The 12,561-nt window shown below is 46.4% G+C and overlaps 1 protein-coding gene across 1 annotated transcript; it reads left to right on the top strand.

Moving 5' to 3' along the window:
- The first annotated feature begins 2,119 nt into the window (after positions 1 to 2,119).
- LOC135174274 (interleukin-2 receptor subunit alpha-like) lies at positions 2,120 to 11,325 on the top strand. The gene is made up of 6 exons (XM_064141506.1): positions 2,120 to 2,201; positions 4,871 to 5,056; positions 5,274 to 5,405; positions 7,077 to 7,307; positions 9,402 to 9,449; positions 11,282 to 11,325. Exons 1-6 carry the CDS (start codon positions 2,120 to 2,122, stop codon positions 11,323 to 11,325), a joined length of 723 nt encoding a protein of 240 aa, XP_063997576.1.
- Positions 11,326 to 12,561: the final 1,236 nt, after the last annotated feature.

The raw sequence follows: 12,561 nt of genomic DNA on the forward strand, positions 1-12,561 counted from the left end.
CATCTGATCCTCACTGGGGACTTCAACCACTCTGGCATCTGTTGGAAGAACACCACAGCAATGCACCAGCAATCTAAGAGGTTCCTGGAATGCATTGATGATAGCTTCCTCCTCCAAGTGGTAGAGGAACCCACAAGAACAGGTGCTATGCTGGACCTAGACCTCACCAACAAGGAGGGGCTGGTGAGTGATGTGAAGCTGAAGCCTTGGCTGCAGTGACCATGAAATGATGGAGTTTAAGATCCTATCTGCTCTTGGAAGACAAGTAAAAGAATACTTAAAAGAAAAGCATCTCAGAAGATATGTAAGATGATTAAAGGCAATGAAGAAGAATAATGGCATTGGCTATCTTGAATTCATGCATGGTTCCTCCCCTTGTGAGGACTGGCACCAGAATAAAGCCAAAAGCAGATGACTTTGATGTCAGATGTGTTGGTGAGGAGGTCTAGCACAGGAAGGGAAGCCAATAGTTTGGAACTTTATGGAGCATGGCCAAAGAAAGGCGGTGAAGCTGGTGAAGAGTCTAGAGTACAGCTCTTATGAGAACTAGCTCAAGCAGATGGGGTTGTTTAGCCTGGAGAAAAGGAGGCTGAGGTGACTGGAGGTGCTCAAGGCCAAGTTGGATGAGGCCTTAAGTGATCTGTTCTAGTGAGAGATGTCTCTGCCTATGGTGGGGGGTTGGAACTAGATGATCTTTGAGGTCCTTTCCAACCTAACCCATTCTATCATTCTATGACTTTCTGGTTTTCTATAACTGTCTGAAAGGAGGTTGTAGTGAGGTGAGGGTCAGTCTCTTCTCCCAAGTAATAAGTCCTAGGACAAATAGGAAATGACTTCAAGTTGTACCAGGGGAGATTTAGGTTGGTGTGGTGGTTTGGGTGTTACCCACACCCACACACTTTGGAAATCACCCAGACTAGACTCAGCTGGCTCTGGAAATTTGAATGAAGCTTATATTTACAGCTTAGCTCAATGTAGAAGCAGATATTTACAGTATATACAGTTACAGACAGAAATAGACAAGGGAAAAGGTAATACAGAAACAGGAAGAAAAGACTGGATGAGGCACTTAGTGCCATGGTCTAGTTGACTGGCTAGGGCTGGGTGCTAGGTTGGACTGGATGATCTTGGAGATCTCTTCCAACCTGGTTGATTCTATGATTCTATGATTCCATGACAACAGCCCTCCCAGAAACCTGAGTCCCCAGGAGGGGCTCCCAACTGCCCTTCCACCTTCTCCCACCCCTCAACCTTACCCCAGACATTGCCTTGTGCCCCAAGGAAGAATGGAAGGTTGGCCAGGGGGGTTAGGAAGCAGGTGGATTCATCAGAGAGACAGAGGGTGAGGTTAGAAATGCAGCCCACAACCCGGACAAAGATGAACTCCCTTATCTATGTTTAGATTCTTGCTTGTATAGCTCTCACCAAGCCTATGAATGAAGTAGACATCACTATTGTTTCCCTTTCACAGCCTGTGATCTAGTTCTTCTCACCAAAACATTCTAGCCTGCTTCAAACCAGCACAGTTGGACATTAGGAAAAAAATCTTCACTGTGCCAGGGTAGGTATAGGCTGGATATTAGGAAGAAGTTCTTCACAGAGAGAGTGATTTCCCATTGGAATGGGCTGCCCAGGGAGGTGGTGGAGGCACCGTCCTTGGGGGTCTTCAAGAAAAGCCTGGCTGAGGCACTTAGTGCCATGGTCTAGTTGACTGGCTAGGGCTGGGTGCTAGGTTGGACTGGATGATCTTGGAGGTCTCTTCCAACCTGGTTGATTCTATGATTCTATGATTCTATGAAGGGGTTGTCAAGCCCTGGAGCAGGCTGCCCAGGGAAGTGGTGGAGTCCACATCTCTGGAGGTACTTAAAAGATCTGTAGGTGTGGTGCTGAGGGACGTGGTGGGACTCAGTAAGCTTAAAGATCTTTTCCAGCCTACGCAAGTCTATGATTCTATGACAGTTGATAAAGAGAAGGTTCTTCAAAATGGCAGCAAAACATCTGATGTTACAGCAAAGCAGGTGGATGTTGACAGAGAGAAGTAAATAGAAAGTAACTAGAGCTAGGGAATTCATCTCTCCAAATGCTTTCTGGACCAGAGGCAGGAACTGCAGTGGTCTGGATGCGAGAAGACAACGCTTTGAGTAATGTGAATGAAATCAAAGGCTGGATCCTAGGAATGCTGTGCAAAATCCAGCTGCAAAGTGAATGAGTTGATCCAAAAGCTTCGGCCTGATGGCTGCTGCTCACCATCACCCACGTGTGCCACGTCTGTGCAGTTGTTACCTGATGCATGCAAGCACAGAAGAACCATAATCCATTTGCTCATCGATGAAAAGAATGCTTGCCCTTTCTGATGAGTAGGTTAAATGCTGTGGGTTTTCTTAAGAAGAGACTAAAGAGTTGTAAGTTTGAGTGCCTTGTGCTGAGGTTCAGATCTGCAGCCTGCTTCAAAGAGGCTTTTGAAGTCTGGAGGGAAGCATGCTTTTAGTTTGCAGGGAAAGTGAGAGTACATGATCTCAACTGGCTGCTAATCTGATAACTCTTTAATTTTAATCACCCTGGCAGTCTGTGGTAAACCATGTGGTTAACTATTTTGGGTGCAGTCTCTTCTCTCAAAGCCACAATCTGCTGTAGTTTACAAGGACAACTCTTTGATAAAACAAAGATACAAGGGGATTAAAATATCCCTGAGGCAGCTTGGCTGTTAAGCCACTCAATACTTCTCATTGTTGCCCTCTTCAAACCTTGTCACTTCTACTCAGCAGCAAGATAATGTGTGGTATAGGCTGGATGTTAGGAGGAAGTTCTGCACACAGAGAGTGATTTGCCATTGGAATGGGCTGCCCAGGGAGGTGGTGGAGGCACCGTCCTGGGAAGTGTTCAAGAAAAGCCTGGATGAGGCACTTAGTGCCATGGTCTAGTTGATTGGCTAGGGCTGGGTGCTAGGTTGGAGTGGATGATCTTGGAGGTCTCTTCCAACCTGCTTGATTCTATGATTCTATGATAATGAAAAGTGGAAAGGGCAGAAAATGTCAGGGGGAGAAAATGATGGGTGGTTCTGAAAGAAAAGGAGATTGCAGGACTGCTTCTGGCAGTAGTTGATTGGACTGCTGTTGGCAAGGCATGGCTTTGTCTCAAGGAGACAGAACCTTAGGAGTCAAGGGCAGATGCCAAATGGTGAACAGCTATCAGAGATTCAATGGCCTCTCACAGTTGTTTTTGCAGTTGTTAAAACTGCATTAATTACAGCTGCAGAAAAAATGTGAAGATGTGGTGACTGGGAAATGTTCCTTGTAATAGCTGTTACTGTTAAGCATAAGCATAAAGGGCCACAGATCATGCACCCAACCACCCCAGATGCCAGCCCTGATGCAACCAGTCTGCTCAACCTTTGAGTTTCTCAGCTTTTAGGCCTTAAATAATCATTAAGTAGTGCCTTTATCAACTTCTGAGTCTCCAGCTGAGCTTCAGTGGGCTTTTCAAGTGCACTGAAATGATCTAAATGAATTCATTCCAACTGATTGAGCAGTATATTTAGATGGGATTGGTTGATGACACAGCACTTCACGTCCTTGTTTTGGGAGAAGTTATATTTAGGTTTGCAAACTTATTTCACAGTAAACTGCTCTTTGGAGTGCTCAGACAGAACTGAGTCTAATCCCCTTTCCAATGTTTGCTTCTAGATGATTGCAACTTTAAATGGCTTAGTTTTGCTTGTTATGCCTCGCTCCATAGATTGAGGGCTGCACACACTTGTTCAGGCAGCAGGTCTACAATATGGCCTCATAATAGTGCCACAAAAGTGATAAGAGGGATGGAAGACCTCTCTAAGAAGAAAGGGTGAGAGGTTTTGGCCTGGAGAAGAAAGGCTTCAGGAAGATCTTATAGTAGCCTTCCAGTGCTTAAAGAAGATCTATAACAGTGATGATGAGAATCTTTTTAGCAGGACCTGTTGTGACAGGAGAAGGGGTGATGGTTTTAAACTAGAAGAGGGAGATTTAAATAAAAGGAAGATGTTTTTTTCACAATGAGTGTGATGAGACACTAGAAAAGGTTGCACAGAGAGGTGTTAGATGCCCCATCTCTGGAAACATCCCAAGGTCATTTTGGACTGCACTCTGAGAAACCTGATCTAGGCGAAGATGTCCCTGCTGAGTGCAGGGTGGGTTGGACTAGATGATTCCATTATTCTATGGTTGTTTACACCTTCATTAAGAAAATGTTGGCAGTGCCTGGAACACAAAGCCTATGAGGAGAGGCTGAGGGAGCTGGGAGTGTGCAGCCTGAAGAAGAGGAGGCTCAGGGCTGACCTCATTGCTGTCTACAACTACCTGAAGGGAGGTTGTAGCCAGGTGGGGTTGGTCTCTTCTGCCAGGCAAGCAGCAACAGAACAAGAGGACACAGTCTTAAGTTGTGCCAGGGGAGGTCTAGGCTGGATGTTAGGAGGGAGTTCTCAACAGAGAGAGAGTGATTGGCATTGGAATGGGCTGCCCAGGGAGGTGGTGGAGTCGTCATCCCTGGAGGTGCTGAGGGAAATCCTGGATGAGGCACTTAGTGCCATGGTCTAGTTGACTGGCTAGGGCAGGGTGCTGGGTTGGACTGGATGATGTTGGAGGTCTCTTCTAACCTGGTTGATTCTATGATTCTCTGATATTAGGAAAAACTTCTGTACTGAAAGAGTTATCAAAGACTGGATCAGGCTGCCCAGGGAAGCGATTGGATTACCATCCCTGGATGCATTTAAAAGCTGCCTAGATATGTTGCTCTAGGGTATGGTGTGGTAGTGACCCTCGTAGAGTTAGATAATGGTTGGACTCAATGATCTTAAAAGTATTTTCTAACCATAGTGATTTTGTGATTCTGCTTGCAGAAAGATGCCCAGCTCTTCCAGTGCCTGAGTTTGCTGATGTTACTGCTGAAGCATATCAACTGGAGACCAGACTGTATTATGACTGTGATGCTGGCTACAGGAGAAACAAAGGCCAGAGCTCATTAATTCAGTGTCAGAGTGTAAAGCAGGGTGCTTCTTGGAACTACAAGGAGTTTGAATGCATTGGTAAGATGCTGTTTTCCTTTTCCTACACCTGTAGAGTGGCACCCATCATAAGACAAAGTGCTCCTCCAGTGAGTTAGTGTAAGACATGTTCAGGCATTGCTCTAAAAATGATCTTTCCCACTTATCTTTGCAAATTACAACTTGTGACAATGCTATTCTGCTTCTCAAAGACTGGGTGCTCTGGATTTGCTCCACTCTTCCTCTTGCTGTAACTCAGCAAATCTAACTTTTCCCACAGATGAGAAGACTTTCTTATCAACAGCTCCCACCACAAAGTTAGATTTTACTCAGAAGCTGGAGGGAAAAACACCCCAGAAGCAAGAAAACATTTCAGAGTTTGACCAGAAAGGTCAAGAGATAATTGCCAAAGGTAAGAGCCATTGCCTTGTTGTGACACTTCTTCCACTGGCTTCCAAGGAAGCAGCACAAGTACTTTTGTGATTATGGTGACAGACAGAAAGAAACAGCTGTTGTGATGTCTTGGTTGAACAAGTGTAAGCAAAGAGTAGAATCATAGAATGGTTTGGATTGGAAGATATCTTAAAGATCCAAACCCCCCACCATGGGCAGGGACACCTTCCACTAGGCCAGGTTGCTCAAGGCTCTGTCCAACCTGGCTTTGAACATCTGCAGGCAGGGGATGTCCACCGCTGTTGCAAAACACCTGTTTTATATCATATCATATCATATCATATCATATATCATATCATAGTATCATCAGGGTTGGAAGAGACCTCACAGATCATCGAGTCCAACCCTTTACCACAGAGCTCAAGGCTAGACCATAGCTCAGGTGTTGCAGAACACAGCCTCAAGTTGTGCTGGGGGAGGTATAGGCTGAATGTTAGAAGGAAGTTCTTGCCAGAGAGAGTGATTGGCATTGGAATGGGCTGCCCAGGGAGGTGGTGGAGTCACTGTCCCTGGAGGTGTTGAAGCAAAGCCTGGCTGAGGCACTTAGTGCCATGGTCTGGTTGACTGGATAGAGCTGGGTGCTAGGTTGGACTGGATGAGCTTGGAGGTCTCTTCCAACCTGGTTGATTCTATGATTCTAACCCTGATTATCTTGCCTGGGAAAAGTGGTCAAGGCCCACAGACCAATGTGACCAAAGGCAAGGCCACATGGACTCCAGTGCAATTCAAAGTGAATTATGCCAGAGACCTTTACTGATCATTTCAGCTCTCAGTGTATCCCCTCAGGGCCACAGGGCAGACACCTACACATTAGCATAATTAGTCAAGGACAACCCACTCCATCAGCATAAACCACACCTTGTTTTCCTCAATAATGAGGTGTCCATTATCTATCCTCTCTGAGATAAGGTAGCCAGCAGCTGGTGGGAACCAAGGTCAGCATCCACCTGTTGTTATCCTTCTTCACTCTGTTCCCACATCCTCCTTCACTTTGCATTCCCACATCCTCCTTCACTTTGCATTCCCACATCCTCCTTCACTTTGCATTCACACACACTGCCTCCCTGGGCAACCTGTTCCAGTGCTCACCACCCTCACCTTAAAGACTTTCTTCCTAATATCCAGCCTAAATCTCCCCTCTTCCAGCTCAAAGCCATCCCTCTCATCTCATCACTACAAGCCTTGTAAAAAGTCCCTTCCCAGCTTTCTTGTAGGCCCTCTTCAGGTACTGGCAGGCTGCTATAAAGTATCCTTGGAGCCTTCACTTCTCCAGGCTGAACATCCACAGCTTTCTCAGCCTGTTGGTCTAAGGGAAGTGCCCCAGCCCTCTGATCATCTTTGTGGCCCTTCTCTGGACCTGCTACAACAGTTTTATGTCCTTCTTCTGTTGTGGACATGGTAGTCCAGGTGGAATCTCACAAGAGCAGAGTAGAGGGAGACAATCACCTCACTCATCCTGCTGGTCAGAGTCCCAAAGAACCAGGAAGGCTTGGTACATCCTGGTTGTCCATAGTTTGTACGGATCCAAATCACGTTGTTTCAAGAAGAAAAACCAAACACTAGGTGAAACCTATCTGCTTTAACTGTGTGCTGCCTTTTGATCCCACAGATTTGTGTGGTCCTCCCAGGACTATTCCACATGCCTCTTTAAGCCCAAAAAGGAAGTATTATGTGGGGCAAGTGCTGCATTTCAAGTGCCAGAGCGGTTACGACAAGCGACCTCCCACCTCTGGCATCCGCACCTGCAAGAAGGAAAATGGCAGAATCATCTGGACCCACCTTGACATGACATGCACCAATGACAGCAATAAGTGGCCACCATCCACCTCAGTAGAGCTAGGTAAGATGGCTGCTGTGGTATCATATGGCTGCTGTGACCTGTTCACGCAGGGTCCAGACCCTCCAACTCAGCACATCAGTCCTAAAGAACAGCCTGCTTGGGGTTAGAGATGGAGAGATCAGTAACCTCAGGGCTCTAACACTGATGGAGACAGCATCTCTGATTGGTGAAGATGACATCTCTGGGGAGGACATCACAGTATCACAGTATCATCAGGGTTGGAAGAGACCTCACAGATCATCAAGTCCAACCCTTTACCACAGAGCTCAAGGCCAGACCATGGCACCAAGTGCCACATCCAATCCTGCCTTGAACAGCTCCAGGGACGGCGACTCCACCATAGCTGCATCCTACTTTGTCTTGGGTGTCCTTTCACACTAACTGCAAAATTGCAGGGGTTTGTGAGCAGATTGAGCCACAGTCAGATATTAGGAAGAAAATGGTAGAATATGCTTTTCTCTTTCTCCTTCCTCCTGGCAGCTATAGGTCATCTATTGTAACTTCACAGTAAGGTACTTCACAGGGCATATCTAAGCATCCTTCATGACTGCTCAGGGGTTTAGGATCCAGAGTTTAACTAGTCTACAGCTAAACCTGAGTCTTGTGGCTCTGTTTTAAACAGAGAGACAGTACAAACCCTATGAGGAGAGGAGGAGCGGAAAGGCTGAGGGAGCTGGGGGTGTGTAGCCTGGAGAAGAGGAGGCTCAGGGCTGACCTCATTGCTGTCTACAACTACCTGAAGGGAGGTTTTACCCAGGTGGGGGTTGGTCTCTTCTCCCAGACAACCAGCAACAGAAGGAGGGGACACAATCTCAAGTTGTGGCATGGGAGGTCTAGGCTGGATGTTAGGAGGAAGTTGTTGGCAGAGTGAGTGATTGGCATTGGAATGGGCTGCCCAGGGAGGTGGTGGAGTCACCATCCCTGGAGGTGTTCAAGAAAAGCCTGGCTGAGGCACTTAGTGCCATGGTCTAGCTGACTGGATAGGGCTGGGTGCTAGGTTGGACTGGATGATCTTGGAGGTCTCTCTGATTCTAAATTAATTTGTTGCACCAGAAAAGTTTTGGCTTACATTGCTGGGGAAAAAGAAGTCTGTTTTGAAGCTGTGTTTCCAAATGCTAGCTTGACACCCCAAAATTCACCTCTCAAAATCTTATATGAAATAAATATCTTAGCTGGATCCTTTTCCCTGGAAGACACAAGTCACTTCCAGCTCTACCATTAACAAATGGAAGATCAACACATACACAGTCATAGACTCATAGAATCACAGAACTTACTCTGTTAGAGAAGACATTATAGATCATCAAGTCCAACCATCATCTAACTCTGCCAAGTCTGGTGCTAAACTATATCTCATCATCATATGTCAGTATCTTTCAAACAGCTCCAGGGATGGGGATTCAACAGCCTCCCTGGGGAGCCTATTGTAGTGTTTGAGGGTCCTTTCAGTGAAGAAGTTTCTTCTAATATCCAACCTAAACCTCCCTTGGTGCAACTCAGGGCTCTTTTGTCACATCCTATCACTTAGAATCATAGGATCAACCAGGTTGGAAGAGACCTCCAACATCATCCAGTCCAACCTATCCCCCAGCCCTAGCCAGTCAACTAGACCATGGCACTTATTACTAGGGAGGATAGACCAACCCCCACCATACTAGTACCTTTCAAATAGTTCTGCAGACTGAGAAGGTCTCCCCTGAACCTCCTTTTCACCAAATTAAACCCATACTTTACTCAGCTGCTCCAAGGTCTGTTCTCCAGACTCTTTGTCAGCTTTATTTCCCTTCCCTGGACACACTCTAGGACTTCAATTTCTTTCTTGTAGCAAGAGGCTCACAACTGAATGTAGTATTCAGTGTGAGGCCTTACCAGTACAGGGCATGTTGATATCTGGGCTGGAAACATCTGATGATGGCCAAGATACAAGCATGGGAATTATTAAGTCTTCTAAGCTGTCAGACTCTACCCTCATCAGGGCTTCAGGGCTAGAACAGGCCAGCATTTTGCCCAACTCTGTCCTCATCACTGCTTTAACACTTTTTTTCCATGAGAGCAAATTGATACAAGGATTAAGATTTTTCTCTCTCTTCATAGTTTCAACTCATCCATCCTTGTCCTCACCTGTGATGCTGCCAGTGAAAGGTATGCTGGTTTATTAATTTGTCTCACATTCACTCCTTCCCCAGAGCAGTTGCTTTGCTTTCCCATTTGCTGCTCTACCAGAGAGACTCATCTCTGTTATCAGAGCTAAGAAAAATCACAGAATCATAGAATCAACCAGCTTGGAAGAGACCTCCACGATCATCCAGGCCAACCTAGCACCCAGACTTAAACAATCAACCAGACCATGGCACTAAGTGCCCCAGCCAGGCTTTGCTTCAACATCTCCAGGGACAGTGACTCCACTGCCTCCCTGGGCAGCCCATTCCAATGCCAATCACTCTCTCTGCCAACAACTTCCTCCTAACATCCAGCCTAGACCTCCCCCAGCACAACTTCAAACTGGACTTTTGATAAGGACATTTTGAAAGACTCATAGGGGATATAAAAGAAAACAAATCAACCAAAAGTCTTATTTTAAAACTAAACCCTTTTCAGAGGCTTACTCTGAGACTCTTTGTGAATTCAGAGAATGTCTTCAAGAGGAGAAAAAGAAAAAAACCAAGAAAGTAAATATCTTGAGGATGAGTTTTGGTCACAGTCTCAAAGGAGTGAAAAAAAGATGGGCACATAAAAGATTTCCTCATGGCTAAACTGATGCGTTTAGATGAGCCTGAAGAGACTTTCTTCTCCCCCTTCCCCAGCTTTCATTCAGCTATTAGTTGCTAAAATAGCAATTGCCTCTTAGTGTGCATAGGCTCAAGACTTTGTGCAAGGGCTCTTGACTCCAGGTGGAGTCTGCTGACAACTCTAGAACACATTTTAATAAGGAGGGATCATGGGCCTGAAGGGAGGTTGTAGCCAGGTGGGGGTTGGTCTCTTCTCCCAGACAACCAGCAAGAGAACAAGGGGACACAGTCTCAAGTTGTGGCATGGAAGGTCTAGGCTGGATGTTAGGAGGAAGTTGTTGGCAGAGAGAGTGATTGGCATTGGAATGGGCAGCCCAGTGAGGTGGTGGAGTCACTGTCCCTGGAGGTGTTGAAGCAAAGCTTGGCTGAGGCACTTAGTGCCATGGTCTGGTTGACTAGATGGGTCTGAGTGCTAGGTTGGACTGGATGATCTTGGAGGTCTCTTCCAACCTGGTTGATTCTATGATTCTATTCTATGATTCTAAGGAGGGTGATAAAGATGATTAGAGTTGGAGCACCTCTGCTACGAAGGCAGGATGGGAGAACTGGGGTTGTTCAGCCTGAAGAAGAAAGGCTGTAGGAAGATCTTATAGTGGCCTGCCAGTACCTGAAGGGGACCTACAAAAAGGCTGAGGAGGGACTGTTTAGGAGAGCTCATAGTGGTAAGGTGAGGGGTAGTGGCTGCAAGGTAGATTTGGGTTAGACATTAGGAAGAAGTCCTTCACAATTAGTGTAGTGAAATACTGGAACAAGTTGCCTAGAGTGGTGATGGAGGCCTCATCCATGAAGATATTCAAGGTCAAACTCAATGGGTCCCTGAGCAACCTGACCTGATTAGCGATATCCTTGCTCATGGCAGAGGGGTTGGACAAAATTACCTTTGTGGGTCCCTTCCAACTCAGTGCATTCTGTGATTCTATAAGGATGAATATTGCAAATTATGCAGAGACCACAGCATCAGTAGTCCCTGGTTATTGGGCTGTGGTCAATTTGTAGTTTCCCAGGTCCTCTCTGACTAGGTCCAGGGAGCGAAGCAATGGAGCAACATGGAAGAATTCTTTCCTCTGGGTGCAGGGGAAAGAGGAGGTCCTCACTCTCAGGTCTTGCCTTCTTCTCCCAGTCAGAGTAACTGCAATAATTAAGCTAACACCAGGTGCTAACTGTGTGGGTTTTCTGTTTTAACAGCACTCCTTTTTGTTCTGTTTATCATCCCTGCTGTCTTCCTGTGACTCACCGAGCAGAGCATACAGTAAGTGGGACAGAACAAAACGTGAACTGTAAAAAAGAGACAATCCCTAGCAGTGCAAGAGCTATCAACCAGACCGGACCTCTCACCATTGTCCTGAGTTTTGAATTCTTCTGGTATTAAATAAATGACCTGTGGAGAAGGACCTGGGGGTGCTGGTGGCTAACGAGTTACCCATGGCACAGCAATGTGCCCTTGTGGCCAAGAAGGCCAATGGCATCCTGGGGTGTATTAGGAGGAGTGTGGCCAGCAGAACAAGGGAGGTTCTCCTCCCCCTCTACTCTGCCCTGGTGAGACCTCATCTTGAATACTGTGTTCAGTTTTAGGGTCACCAGTTGAAAAGGGACAGAGACCTGCTGGAGAGGGTCCAGCAGAGGGCTACGATGATGATGAGGGGACAGGAGGGCACTGCCTTCTGAGGAGAGGCTGAGAGACCTGGGGCTGCTTAGTCTGGAGAAAAGAAGACTTAGAAGGCATTTGATAAATGTTTATAAGTATCTCAGGGCTGGCCAGGAGTGGGGGACAGGCTCTGCTCACTGCTTCCTGGGATAGGACAAGGAGCAATGGGTGTAAGTTGCAGCACAAGAGGTTCCACCTCAACACAAGGGGGAACTTCTTGACTGTAAGGGTCCCAGAGCACTGGAACAGGCTCCCCAGAGAGGTTGTGGAGTCTCCTTCCCTGGAGACCTTCAAGGCCTGTCTGGATGTGTTCCTCTGTGATCTGTGTTAGATTGTGTGGTCCTGCTCTGGCAGAGGAAATTGGACTCAAAGATCTCTTTGAGTCCCTTCCAACCCCTAACATCCTATGATCCTATGACCATGGATTTTGGGTTGTCTGTTTCAGGTGTTAAACACTGGCACAAGAAAAGGAGGAATCAGAACTTCAGAAATTGAAAAGCACTCTTTGTCCTAGCCAGTGTGGAACTGAGAATGGCAGAACAAATCACAAGTGTAAAATTAATCCCGTGGGGAAATTAAGGTTAATTATGCAAATACATTGGTCTCAGATAGATTACACAATCAGTCTTGTTCTCTCTGGCCAGCCTGTGGGAAGCCTGGTGGAGCATTTGCCACCATGGCCATGTAATTCTTCTTCCTTCATCCCCCTGATTTCTCAGATGTGTCATGACAACAACTTATACTTCAGGCTTATTTTAGTCTGGCCTCCTCACTGTTTCTATTACTACAAGGAGATGCACCAAAGCTGTTCCTGTTCACA

Source organism: Pogoniulus pusillus, chromosome 4 (assembly GCF_015220805.1).
Source record: "Pogoniulus pusillus isolate bPogPus1 chromosome 4, bPogPus1.pri, whole genome shotgun sequence".
In the NCBI taxonomy this organism is placed as follows: Eukaryota; Metazoa; Chordata; class Aves; order Piciformes; family Lybiidae; genus Pogoniulus; species Pogoniulus pusillus.